Here is a 14,266-nt window from a genome sequence, read left to right on the forward strand (position 1 = left end):
CTTATACCTGGGGAGGCTAAAACCATGTATCTTTTTTTTTAAATCTGTTTGAGAGACTGACAACTATCATGCAGAAGGAGCTGAGGCAATTTAAGCCTTTTTTTGTCAGCTCAAGGGGGCCCCAAGTAGTTCTTAGAGCTAACTAAAGTGTAGCTGATACAGTAGGATTAGCTGAAATTTATTTCTTGGGGCAGGAAGAAAATTTCTCTGACACCCCAGATCCAAAAGTCTGCAGGCAGAATATCTTGCTTAGCTTTAGCTGTGGTGTTTTCACCAGTCTGAGCTAGTAGCATCATCTTGCTCCCTCACTTTTTCAATGTCTCTCAAAACCAGCCTCAGTTTAGTAAAGCTCTGACTGTGGCCTTTGGGATACAATTTGTTTGGGTTGAGGTTTTTTTTATATAAAATTCTAGTGTAGGTAATGTTAGCATATACATTCAAAGAAGAACTGTCAAAAGAAATTGCCTTAAGCATGCTTTTCCCAATTTATGCTGCCATCTCAGAGGCATTTATATACAGGAGCCGTGAGGGTGCCAGAAGAACTTGAACAGAACAAACTCCTAATTTAATATGTCTTGGAAAAAAACCCCAATACTTCAAGCATCGTATAGAAGTGTAAGATCTTATTCCCTTTCAAAAAACAAACTGACCTCTTAAAATTGTTTGATTAAATTATAGTGTGATACAATTATTTATTTTTTTAATGATTGGAAGTAATTGTTGCAATTTTTATGCTATTAAAAATGAAACAATGTCTTTTTGAAATGCAGCTTATAAATCGTTCATCAACAGAGCTACCTCTCACAGTGTCATATGACAAAATATCTCTTGGAAAGCTCCGATTTTGGATCCACATGCAGGATGCTGTGTACTCCCTCCAACAGTTTGGTATGTTTATCTTTAATGAGTTTAGGCCAAAAAAACCCAACTAACCCCTCAATTTATTTCTTGTAACTACAAAAAGGACACTTTGTTTTTCAGGTGTTCAGCTTAAGTTGTAATTACATAACATGTTAAAGGCATGTTACAAAACGCTTTGTAATCACACCAGTTAAAGGCTTGTAACTGGTGGGGTTTGTTTAAGGCAAACCAAGTAACTTGCCAAAATATAGGTAGACTTGGGTTTTACCAGTTAAGCTGCTGTCATGTTTTGGATTTATGATTCTTTAACAAAACATGTGCAGGTGAAATAAGATTCCTTCCATACTGGACTGTAGCATAACAGCAATGAGCTGTCTGGTACTTCTTTCGTAACTACTTGTTCTTTTTTTCAGGCTTTTCAGAAAAGGATGCAGATGAAGTAAAAGGAATATTTGTTGATACTAACCTGTACTTTCTGGCTTTGACATTCTTCGTAGCAGCATTCCATGTAAGTGGTTTTATTTTTAGGAACTACGGCATATTAAAAAATAAGGGTGTGTGTCCAATTTTCAGTTGTATCATTTATTAAGAATTGGTCTTGGAAATAATAATTTCAGAAGAGCAATGGAAGTGTTTTCTGGTACAAGTTAGCTATTTTCAATACAGAGTTCATATAAAAATCTCAAATAAGATGGAAATTGGAGATAATTGCATAGAAACTATCAGTCTCGACTGAAATATAAAACATTAACATCATTATCCATTTGTTTTCAGTTGTAGTTGAACCAAAGCCCCTAGAATTAACATGCCTGTCAACATTCTTTCAAATGTTGTTGACTTGTCACAAGCTTTGTGGCTGCAGTGGCACAGCTGGGGCACCAATAGTAGGGTTTGAGTCTCTGACTTCTAATCCCTGAAGAAGCTGATATAAATTGCTTCAAAAAATGATGCTGTACAGTGCAGAACGTAGGGTTCTGGTCATGGTTATTTCTTCTTGTTGTGTGTCACTTTCTTAGCATTGTGTGTCTCTTGGTTTAAATCTGAGTCTTGGTTTTAATTAACAAGTTTTTGTAGAATTTACTGTTCTACTGTGAACATTTTTGTAATCTACAATTACACTCCATGCAATTCCCATACTCTGACAAAGATAAGAACTTACTGGGAATGTTTTGGTTTTTTACAGTTGCATTACATACAGCTAATTTAATTGGAAAGCCTTAGACTTCCCAGACATATTAACTGAATTTTTCCATTCTGTTTTCAGGTTGTGAGGTGTCTGTAGGCTGGGACAAACTTTTCTGATACTTTTTTCTTTTGTGCATCATTTGTCCAAATTACACCCTTCCACCCCCAAAAAGTAAAAAAAAAAAAACCAAAAAGCACACTTCTCTATGGCACAAATATTTTTTTGAATCTGTGCTGCTTTTTAAAGACACTGAATGCTTAAAGAAAATACTGAAAAATATACTGAATGAAAATACAGGGAAAAAAAACCCCCAAACTTGCTATGAATAAAATGAATGCTAAAATTTCATGGAAGCTCATGTCAACATAGTGACAAAGTAGAGAGGAAACTTGACTTGCTGTGTTGTAGGAATTTTTAAAAAAAGGTTTTGGTATTATCCAAACCTAAATTGAGAATCAATCCACTACAGGGCACTTTGAGTCTGATTTAGTGTGCATTTCCCTGGTTGCTCAAGGAGGTGCACAGTTCCTCAGGGCCCTCGTTCTTCACCATCTACTATGTGTTACCCTGTACTGGGTCACTGACTTTCTTTACAGAGCACTGCTTTGTGCAGCATTGCAGTAGTTGCAGTATTTGAAATTCATCCTGTCATTTTGCACTGCTTGTAGAGCTTGGGCTTCTAAAACTGTTTTCTTTTTAGTTTTTGTTTGTGATTCTTATTTTTAATTTCTGAGGCTTATAAATTAATTTCTGAGGCTTATAAAACAGCTTTTTTCTTGAATTCCATCTTAAATGCATTTCTTACAGTTCAGCTGGCAGTATCTGAATTAATGTATGTTTCAAGCATGTTTCAAGCATGTTTCTTGCTATTTGCAGCTCCTCTTTGATTTCCTTGCATTCAAAAATGACATCAGTTTTTGGAAGAAAAAGAAGAGCATGATTGGGATGTCTACAAAAGCAGGTATGGACCAGAATGCAAAGTGTTGTGCATGTGCTATGCATTATGTGCTGCATGTTTTCAGTCTTACTCTAAGTTGACACTTTGTAGGTTCACCAAGACAGCAAAATGAGATGGTTTTGTGTATGAAATGAAGGTGACTAACAGTCTACACAGTTGGATGGTTCTAACTTTGTTAGCATTATGCTCAAGTATCACTTGCTTTTAAGCCCTTATGTCACTTCTGAGGTTTGACTGTCTTAGAAGTGAGAATTAGTTTAATATTAGGTCAGTTACAGTATTTTCCTTGCTGAAGGAACAGATAAGTACTTTGAGAAAAGAATGAGGACCAGAAGAATTTCTGTGGGTGGAGAGAATGTGCTATCATGGGTAATGCTGTCCTGCAAGTCGATAACTACAAGTTCCAAAACCTTTGGAGAAGGAAAGCACTGTTGTGTAATGCTCTTGTTTAATTTGGGCTTTGATGTAAACAGAAACAATAGAGGCTCCTGGGATGTGGGGAGGGGGAGAGCATGGGGCAGTTGAGTTGACTTGTATATAGGAAAGTTGAGAGAAATACAGTGGTCTGACATCCTGCCAAGCCTTCCTAGAGACAGATGAAGGTTTTTCTGATAGTTTTTTCCCATTTTGGGTTATATACAAAAATTAAACCATAGTTAATTATAGTGTGTTTAAGGGGTTGGAATGGACCTGAGAGATCATCTAGTCCTAACCCCTCCTGCCATGACCAGGGGCACCTGCCCACCAGGGTTGCTCAAGGCCTCTTCCAGCCTGGCTCTGAACACTGCCAGGGTTGGGGCATCCACAACCTCCCTGGGCAACCTGTGCCAGTGTCTCACCACCCTCACATTAAAAAACTTCTTCCTAATATCTAACCTAAATTTCCCCTCTTTCAATTTATACCTGTTACTCCTTGCCCTGTCACTACACTACAGTTCAAAGAGTCCCTCTCCAGCTTACTTGTAGGCCCTTTCAGTTACTGGAAGGTTGCTATGAGGTCTCCACACAACCTTCTCTTCTCTAGGCTGAAACAGCCCCAACTTCCTCAGCCTGTCTTCATAGGGAAGGTGCTCCAGTCCTTTCAAAACCTTTGCAACTGTTTGGACTTGCTCCAGCAGTTCCATGTCCTTCTTAAGATGGAAATGATAAACCTGGACTCACTTGACATCTGAGACTATCCCTAATTATATCATATTTACATATGGATTAAAACATGTGAAGAATATCAATACTGGGGGAAAAGAAGGTACTCTAAATTGCAATGAACATCAACATGTTTTTCTCATGTGGAGAATTTATAAGAATGCATTTGTTTTTTTCAGAGCAGTTATACTACTGCTGGCGTGTGTATGCCAAAAAATTAGTAAAGATGCAAAATGGTACATGGAATTTCAGAATTAAGAGTCCACTGTCAGTTCCAAAATTCAGTAAAGTGGAATTGAAAAGTCTGAGTGACAAAGGGTTCTTTAACTTTACTATGAAAGTATCAAGTCTTCAGTCTCCAGTTACTGGTAGCTTCATCTTCTCTTTAGCAGCCTTAGTCACCTTTCTGCCTGTGTCTCCTTCTTGCTCTGAGGGAAAAGTTTGACAGGCAATTGGTGTGGAGTAGTACAGTAGTAATTGTTGATGTCTGAGTGTGTTGTAGCTCTTTTTACTTTCTGTCCCTGATTAGGGGGATGGAGATTCCATCTAAGAATTAGCTGGTAGACACTTATAAGCATCCTAGGTTTTGCCAAACCTGAAAAATAAATTTAAATATAAATAAATTAACCTAATATAAAAAATAGATATACAATATACTACTTAACATTTGCAAACATTAAATTAGTTGCATGAGTTTCGATGACCAACATTTCACTGCCTCACAGCCTCTCAGCTTCCTGGAGACAAGAATCGTGAATCATAATAGTACTGATACATTGCTGGATTGCTGCAGAACAGAAGGATCCTTAAAAGTTCCAATTGTCTTTCATCTGTTGTGATAAGGATTGCATAAAATGTTTTTGTTCCTTATTTATATACGTCCTTATTCCCGGAGATATATAGATCACTGGTTGTTTCTAGGACTGTTTAATATATCGAGATGTATACAGGAGAAGTTCATGATTAAACTGTGTAAGACAGAATTATACTACATAAGCCAGCAGTCTTCTGTCATCTCAGCTGTTCTTCTAAACATTAATAAGCCTTTCATTTTCATTTTTTTTCCTGTCTAGTGCTTTGGCGGTGCTTTAGTACTGTGGTGATATTTCTTTTCCTTTTGGATGAACAAACAAGTTTATTGGTACTGATCCCAGCAGGCATTGGTGCAGTGATTGAGGTGAGTTCTTAAATCGGTAGAACCAAATACCAGTATTTGCAGCAACATCCATGGTTTACTGTAGAAAAAAAGAATGCTAAACTAGTTCCTGGCAAAATCCTGCTGTAGTATGCTGTCCTTGCAGCATTGTTTAACTGGCTTTCACTGGCAGAGGAGACTGTGTCCCTTGATCAAATCATAAAACCACAAATATCTTTTTTTTCTGGGATGGTTCAGCTGGTATTGTGGAAACCAAACACAGAGCTACACTGAGGTTCCTCCTATCACATCATCTGATAGGCATCACTCCTGGCCAGGCAAGTATAGTTGTGTCAATGAACCTTCATGGAAACATCATAAAAGAGCAGGCCATATGCCATCAGACAGTGCTGGGACTGAGGCACGTGGGGAAGGAGGAAAAGGAAGAGGCTGCTGGCTGTGGTCATTAATCCAGAAGACCACATCCAGTCAGTGGGTTATAGGTTCTGCTTAGAAACCTGCTTTGTGTGTAGTGAAGCACAGTCAGCAGTAATGGGAAGGTGAGACCTCTCTACCTAGCATTGCTTGCAGGTCTGTTTACTTCCAGGCATTTTAAAATAAGTTAAAGACACTCATGGAATTTTTGACTAGACATCTATTACAGTTGCAGACAATCCCTGTGGAAACAAAACAGTTCAGAATTTTTAGTGATTAAATTGTTGAACGCAAAGTCACAAAGTGATCCTTAAATTTCAGTCTGCTGAATAATGAACAGTGGTGTCCTAGGTAGTACCATTTCATTGACTGTAACCTTATTTTGCAGTAAGTTGAGATGTTGAAGTCTGATATATTTCCTTGTGTTAAGTTTTCTATGGTTTTGTTCCTATATATAGCAATTTAGTCTTATATTTCAAACTTTCTTGAAAATTTCTGAAATTTTAACTTTCTGGGATAAATATATTTATCCCTATAAATATGCTACTTCTTTTATAGAATATATTTTATTTTGATCCTTAACTCTAAATAATTACAAAAAAAACTAAAGACTTCAGAAATTCAAAGGTGTCAGATGATTTAAAAATGAATCAGGTCAAGAAAACTGATGATTTGGTTTGTGGTGGGGAAGAAGAAATAACTCCAGTCTCTAAATCACATTTTTTTCCCAGAAGTTTTAGTGAGAACTAGATCAAGCCTGTATAGTGATAGTGTAACAGGAATGATTCACTATGCTACAGGATTTAAGTGCCTATAAAACTTAAGATTTTACATTACTCTTTTGCAGTGAAGGTGGATTTCTCAGTTGCCGCTGTCTAAGAACACTCAGATTCAGATCTCATTTGGTTGTTGTGCCAGTCTGAGAGTCTTTTTTAAGCTGACGAGATATGTTAAATAGATCTCTCCAAGTCCTGTAGTTCCTATGACTTTGACTCCTATCATCTTTATCATGTGCCTTTTTTTCCAGTATTTTGCTTTTGGATTGCAGGCTGGGGGAACTGGGTTGAAAGGATTATATAGGAACAGTGTGTGTGACAGTTAAAATGAAGGGAAAGCTTCTGTAGGTTCTGTTGGAGTAACATCTCTCCTCTCAAGTGACGGAGAGATAACATGGGTGTTGAAAAGTGAGAACATATGGACTGTACATCTCAGAGGAATTTGTCTGCTGGGAAGAGCTTTTTCACAACTTGTTTTAAACTCCTGTTTCCCATACAGCACTAAAAGTGGCATTGAGTCTCTAATAAGTCATTTTCTCACTTGCACCAAAGATTACAGTAAAGGATTTTCTTTACCCTGTTGCCCCTTTTTTTGTTTGCAATATATGATGGGTGAGAAGAAAGTATTGGTGTATCTAAAGTCAAACATATGAACCTTGCCACAGAAAGCTTCCTGGAGTGTAGCTCTCCTGGTGAGCTTGTTGCATTGCTTAAGTTGTCAAATCTGTGTAGCAGGATGGATACATGAGCAAATTTTGGGGTGAACTGAACCTTTGATTACATTAGGGTCAAGCTGTTACAGCTGTACACTAAGTAGCCAAACAATTCAGTGAATTCACTGACTTTTGCTTGCAGTCCACTACTAAAATGTAATGGCCATGTTAGTGTCCACTTAGTCACTGTTAGGAGCTCCGAGGCACCTTCATCTTGCAAACTCAGCTAACCTTGAAGGCATGGAAAAACTTGCTTGGCAGGTGGCTACTGGAGAATTCTTTAAATGCCTGACCTGAGGTGCATGCTGGTGCTAACAGCAACTAATCTCCACCTAGGCACTGCAGTCCAGATACACTGGAAGGACTACATTATTTCATTTAAGGTACATCATCTGATACAGAGACTTAACAGTTCAGACTCAGGATGTTGTACTTGGCATTTGTCTGTATAGACACAGGCAGTGTGCTGCAACCAGGCTGTTGCTGCTTTATGTAATGGGTGATTAAAACAGGTATTCTGGAATCTTGATTCTGATTATTTGACTGCTGCATGAGACATTCTTTTATGTGCATGTTTTGTTTTTGCTAATCACAGCTCTGGAAAGTGAAGAAAGCCTTGAAAATGACAGTCAAGTGGCAAGGCTTGAGACCCAAAATTCAGGTATAGTAGACATTGGCCTGTTAATGATTACACTCTTAGGTCATCCATCTGTTTCCAGCTTATTGTGCAGCTTGACTTTAGTGAAACGAAGATTTTTTAAAAACCCAAACCTATAAAAGTTTCCTGTGTTCATCTTCTCTTTATGAATGACTTAATCCAAAAGCAGGATGAGCATTTTCAAACTTGTGATTTCCTTTGAGTTCTGTAGAAGCAGCAGCTATTTGTATGTATTTTTGGTGTGAGAAACTTCAGAACTTCTCTGTCAGTCCTGCTAAATCTTAATGGGTGGGGACTGTGCTCCTGCCACTGCGTTGGAAAGACACTCTTAACTGATATCATAGTTTGAAGTAGGAAACTGACTTTTTCATGAAGCTGTAGGTATAACTTCTCCATTCAGGAACTAATAAATGATGAGACATGTTCTGGGGACAACAGTCTTTGATGATTCATCTGGGTAAAAAATGAGATTGCAGAACATGCGATGGCAGCAGGGATTCAAATTACCTTTTTTTTTCCTTAGGTGTGATCTCTTTAAAGTGCAATCTGCACTGAAAATTTCTATGTTGGTAGGAGAAACTTTTTTCTAATATTCAGTGTTTACTTCACAGGAAGTACTAGGGCTTTGTGCTGCTTAAGTCTACATACCTTGAGTGACTGACAGCTCTGGTTGTTCCTTTGTCAGTATTCAAGGAACTGTGTTTAAGCAGTCACAATTTCTGGACATGTGGAGATAATCCATAATTGACCTCTTCATGCATGAAAATGGTTATGGTTTTTAACAAAAAGCTTTCTGTATCTGCCAGATTCTTAGCCATTTGTCTTTGCTTTTGCTGTGTGAAATCTGCTGCCTTAGTAGCATTTTTCTAAGCAAGGAAGACCTGAAAGTTTTATGTAAAATATGAAGGGAAAAATTAATCTTTTTGCCTACCCTGTATTTAGCAGGCTGCACAGGACAGATGTATGACTCTCTTGTATCAAAGCTTGTAAGAACTTCGAACTGTTACCTGCTTAACATCTAAGCAGATTAGTTTGCAGTTTAAATCTCACTTTAGGGAGTTGGACAGCAAGTGCTTTTCCCCTGTGTTCTGACTTTATTATGCTTTTTGTATGCATTGCAGTTTGGTACATACAATGACTCTGAAAAGAAAACTGAGGAGTATGATGCCCAGGTAAGAGGGAATCCTATGACTTCTATAAAGTCTGTATAGGTGACCTGCTGATTAACTTGTTTCGCTCTTTTTACTGCTAGAAGTGTATTTTCCATGTTCTCATAGTTGTCAAGTGGATCATAGTTGTGTGGATGATCAGATAGTGAAGATTCATTTTGATAATTCATGAAAAGAAACTGTGAAAGAGTTTTTTTGTTGGCTGAGTCTGGTTGAAACATTGCTCTGAGAAGCTGAATTGGGTTACCATTCACAAATTCAAAAACTGATATTTGTACTTGTTAGTTATACTGAAGGGAAGGTCTTATGGTTCCTGATTTCTGAAAGGAGCTGAGCAGAGGTGGCAACATTGGTGTTAAGTGGGGAGCTGCTCTTAGGCCCAGATCTTTGTGCTGTCTCTTGGTGCCTATGCTCTAAGGTACTTGGTTGTCTGAACTGGGCATTGGAATTTTCACCACCACCAGAACTGGAAGCATAGTGAAAATAATAGCAGACGCTTGGGAATAGGAAAAGATTTTCAGGAAAAAGTTGTGTCTGTCTTCTAGTTAATGCCATGAAAAATCTTCATATTAAATGTGAACTAACAAACTATTTTCCTTGTTTATTAGGCTATGAAATACTTGTCATATTTGCTCTATCCACTGTGTATTGGAGGTGCAGGTTACTCCTTGCTGAATGTCAAATACAAGAGGTACTGTAACTCTATAAATGATCTTATATGGAATTGAAACGTTCCCCATTTTTTTCTATGCTAATTAATTGGAAATGATGGGTTATGGCAATCAGTTGAGTTTGATTCATAAACCTGGAACTGTAAACTTCCTTGTTCTGTAGGTAGGATCTGAAGCTGAAGAGTCTGGCTGGGTTTTTAACGTCCTGTAAGCTACAGGCTGTTGTATTTCACAAGTAACTTGATATTACTTTAGTCTAGAATTCAGTAGCTTGCATATATGAGTAAGCTGTCAATCAGAAGGGGAGGAAGAAAGCTGCCATCAATGTTCAGAAAGCTGATGGAGTGACAGGAGAGATGAAAGGAATTCAGTGGTTGAACCTGTCCAATAATAGAGAGAAGCAAAAGCTATCCCAAAATTATTTGCTGTGACCAAGAGCAGATTATTTGCTCTGTTCCTAAATATGATAGCTGGAATGAGAAGCAAGCAAAAGCACTTTTGAGAAAGGACTCTTTATTCCTTTAAAGCCATGGCCTTATTGCAACATATTGATGTTTCAGCTAGAGCTGGAAAGTCAGTATTTCTTGAAAAGGTGAAACTCACTCAAAATAATACAGCTAGTTAGTTTTGTACTGGAGAGATGGAAGCAAGTGTGCAGCCATGAGACTTTGTTGCAAAAAAAGTCTGCAAACACAGGCATGGTGATGGCCATGTAGACATACTTTTTTTGTAGTCTTTAGGCCCAGAAGGGATGGGAGCAAGCAATAGCTTAAAAGAACATCAGGAAGAACTACTGTTGCTGCATACATGAGCTATAGCACTTGTACTAGAAACTGGGGCAATTTCTGGGCTATTAGAAAAGCAGTTTTTTCAAAAGGTTTTTGTCTTAGTAAGGAGCTAACAAATATGCAGCGTCTAAAAATCCTGCTTTTCTCACAAAATTCTTGAATTCATTTGGTACCGTGAAATGCTGGATGCCAGGTGTTCTATGAGCTGTAGCTTAAGGAAGTGAAAATTCTATGATTCATATCATAGAATTCTTACCATTGTTAGCTCTGCTTCTAAGGAAAAGTGATGGAACAAGTAATTTTAACAGTGGATTATCCTTTAATCTTGGAGGCATTTTCTGGTGCATTTTTTAGATGATTGTGGATTACTGAAGTGCTGCTGCAACTGTAATGTTGCTAATAATGTGCCACTAACACAGCAGTGCAAGTTTAATTGGACATGATGAAACCTGAGCATCACAGTTATTAGCTGTTTCTACAACTGCAAGCAGAAGTATGGAATTTGATCACTCTCTGTAACACTACTGTTGCTTTGCTAAGGTTGTGCTTCATTCAGCATCTGGGAAGGATTATTAGATGTAAGGAGAGAAAATGTAGATTCCTTGTATTTACTTTCTTTTTTAAGTACTTACTATCATGGTTTGCACTGAATGGTATTTGTTGTTTGAAATTTGATAAGTCCTTACAGTGCCATATTAAATGTTTCTTTTGTATTTAGAATACAGTGTTACCTTTACAAGCTTTAATGCAGTCAGGGTTCAGTGCACAGTATTATCTGAAGTCAGTTTGGATGCAGAAGTTTTAGAACAGTCTGAGAAAGTATAGAAGCACTTGATAAAGCTCTCCAAACTTGTTGTATGGACTGAGAAGCATCCCTTTGCTTAAACTACCCTCTCTGGAGCCCTTCCTAATCAAAGGAAAATGCGAAGTATTTTGTTCTTGAGTAAAGTAATTTAGACATTTGTCTATCACACCATTTCTTGAAGTAGCCAGAATACAGTCATCTAGAGGATGTATTATAATTTTGATTGAAGTGAAATAAAAATAACTGGACTGTCATTTTTTGTTTGTAGCTGGTACTCCTGGTTGATTAACAGTTTTGTCAATGGTGAGTCCCTTCTTCTGTTCTTTTTTCTGTTCTTTAAATGGAGGCCAAGACTCAAAAATAGAAAATTAACTGCTGTCAGTTGTATCAGTTTAATACAGAGCAATAAATTGGCTGTAGGTTCCAGAATTATCATAGTGATTGAAAAAGGGAGAAGAATCAACCCAAAGTGAAGAAAAGAATTAGATTTCTCTTTAGAAAAAAATTAGTGTAAATCACTGATTATGAAGGTAGAGTTGTGTGATGTACATCTGTGCATTTGTTTAAATTTTCCATATTTTGTCTTCAGGAGTATATGCTTTTGGATTCCTGTTTATGCTCCCCCAACTGTTTGTAAACTACAAGGTAAGATTGGAAAGTGATAAAAGTCTACTTTTCTAGTTTCCTCTTCCAGATTTTATTACAAATTCCTATTTTTTTGTTCCTAGATGAAATCTGTTGCACACTTACCATGGAAGGCTTTCACATACAAAGTAAGTAAAGCTCTAATTTAATGTTTAGTGCAATCATTTTGAAAATTATTTTCTGTTAGTAGCAGCTTAGTAATATGTAGCTTAAGGATGGCAGCACTTTTTTGTTGTTTAAGAACTAAACTTATTTGCAACTGTCCTTAATAAAAAAAGAAACAGTGATTTTCATTTTTCATAATGACCTCCATATAAAGAGAATACTTGCATCCTAGTTTTTATGACAATACTGCCTTTTGTATTGTCAGCTCTCTTGATGTTGGTGCTGGAGATAAATTAATCAGTCTCAATTTAATGCATTATTTTAGGAAGACAGAGATCATATTGTCATGGGATAGTTCTCAAGAAACAGATAGAATTGCTACATGACCTTATTTTGACAGGTTCCAGGAGCTACCAGAAACTGAAGTAATATACATACTGTTCTGTAGTGGGGTGGTAATTCTGGGCTTCTGGACAGCAGTGTAGTGGCAAATGTGTTGTGGGTTGTTCTTTGGGGCAAGAGGGACTACATTGTGTTGTCCCCACTGCCTAGACTGCCCTGGTAGGAAATGATACATTGCTGCAGCAAAGCTTAGCAGACCTTGGAGGAGGGGAAGGTGGGTTTATTTCAAGGTGAAATTAACTCACCAACCCTTTGATGCCTGTATACTCACAAGCACCCACTTTTGTGTCCCAGTGGTTTGTATAGTATTCAGGCACCAAGATGGATATACCTAAGTATTCCAGTTAGAATTCCTTGCACTGGTATGGATAACAAGGGACACCCACTGTCGAGTTCCGATCTCTCCTACACTCTTCCTCAATTGGCAACTACATGCTAGTTTTGTTCTTGTACCCATAAAGTGCTGATGGTGTTTTCACTCCATCTTTTCCCACCTCTCTGAGTCATGAGGATTTTGTACTGTCCTTTGTTTTCCTGATCATTATGCCCTGAGAAATTCTGGCTAGACATGCTGGGATCTTTTTACTTCTGCTTCCACTTATAAATGCTTTCATTCTTCCTTTGTGCTGTTGTGTTGCAATTCTCCAGAACATCAGTACTTTAAAAGAAACAATGCTAAAACCTGCTCAAGAAATGGTGTCCAATTCTGAACAGATGATTTGGGATAAAAGAGCTAAAATCTAAAACTTTTAAGAGCCTTCCAAGGCTTTTCCATTTCTGTGAGCCAACCTCTATAGCCCAACCTTCTGCTGCCTTAATGTTTTTAAGGAACCAGGGTGCATCTAGGGAAACAGACTGAAATATAGCTAGCAGCAGAATAGCAACTAAATTGTGTTTGATGTGGAAATAGAGTCAAAAATGGCAATAAACATAGTGGTTCAGGCTTATACTAGGGAAATCAGCATGTTTCTTAATAGAAGGGAGTAAAAGGTACATTAGTGAAGCAATTTTACAGTTTTACTTCATCAACAAAAGATAGTAACTGAGCAGAAACACCAGCAGTTAAACAATGAAGTGAGATTATTCAAGCAAGTAACCTTTAAAGCAGTTCAGCCTCATGGAATAGCCTTTTCTTACAGAGCACTTATGGCTCTTGTTTAGATACCAGAGGCTACCCATAACAAAGGCTTGTGTGTATGTAGAAAGAAGTATATGATGTTTTCAATTACGTTTAACTTACTGTGCTTAGAGGGGATAGTTACCTTTTTCCTATTTAAGGTTGTTGCTCTCTGCTGCACTTTGAAGAGTGGAAAGTATAGTCTGAGGGCTTATCCATGGTCATTGTGTGAGGGTTTTGTCCTTAATTTGAACTCTCCTGTTTTGCAAGAGCTTTACAAAAATGAAGATTATTCTAACTTTCCAGTGTCTGTATCATGTTTATGTCCTTTATACATTTATGAGGAGTACCCTCAAATGAGGGAATCTCAAAAAAGAATTGGCTAGTCTAAATACCATTAGATGAGCTGTGTTGATGTATTCACTTCCAGTGGCTTAGGAGGACTGGGTAAGTGCCTGAAGGATGGAGCATTTCACTTTTTCTTCCTTTCATCATTATGGGCTCACTCACTTGGGTGTTGGCTTGGAAAGACTGTCTTTTCCAACTTGCCAAGGAAAGTTGGACAAACCTTCTTTGCACAGGCTTGAGAAGTGCTGTTCGGATTCTTCAATCACTTCTGACTGATGGATTTGACTTGACAGACAGAGCTCTCCTGTTGTAACTGATCAGAACTCTCATGTCCAACATCCCCATTTCCTG

The 14,266-nt window shown here is 37.7% G+C and overlaps 1 protein-coding gene across 1 annotated transcript in view; it reads left to right on the forward strand.

The window, feature by feature from the left end:
* The window catches only part of CLPTM1L (CLPTM1-like), a gene marked incomplete at its 5' end in the record, with an annotated part of 23,390 nt that overhangs the window by 6,385 nt on the left and 2,739 nt on the right, over positions 1 to 14,266 (forward strand). Inside the window, 10 exons of the mRNA XM_009073563.1 lie at positions 771 to 888; positions 1,275 to 1,369; positions 2,924 to 3,008; positions 5,222 to 5,325; positions 7,803 to 7,868; positions 8,987 to 9,037; positions 9,643 to 9,725; positions 11,567 to 11,601; positions 11,888 to 11,943; positions 12,027 to 12,071. Of these exons, the coding sequence (XP_009071811.1) occupies positions 771 to 888; positions 1,275 to 1,369; positions 2,924 to 3,008; positions 5,222 to 5,325; positions 7,803 to 7,868; positions 8,987 to 9,037; positions 9,643 to 9,725; positions 11,567 to 11,601; positions 11,888 to 11,943; positions 12,027 to 12,071 (738 nt within the window). The remainder of the gene's footprint in view (positions 1 to 770; positions 889 to 1,274; positions 1,370 to 2,923; positions 3,009 to 5,221; positions 5,326 to 7,802; positions 7,869 to 8,986; positions 9,038 to 9,642; positions 9,726 to 11,566; positions 11,602 to 11,887; positions 11,944 to 12,026; positions 12,072 to 14,266) is intronic.

This window comes from Acanthisitta chloris, unplaced genomic scaffold (genome assembly GCF_000695815.1).
Source record: "Acanthisitta chloris isolate BGI_N310 unplaced genomic scaffold, ASM69581v1 scaffold21334, whole genome shotgun sequence".
Taxonomy (NCBI): Eukaryota; Metazoa; Chordata; class Aves; order Passeriformes; family Acanthisittidae; genus Acanthisitta; species Acanthisitta chloris.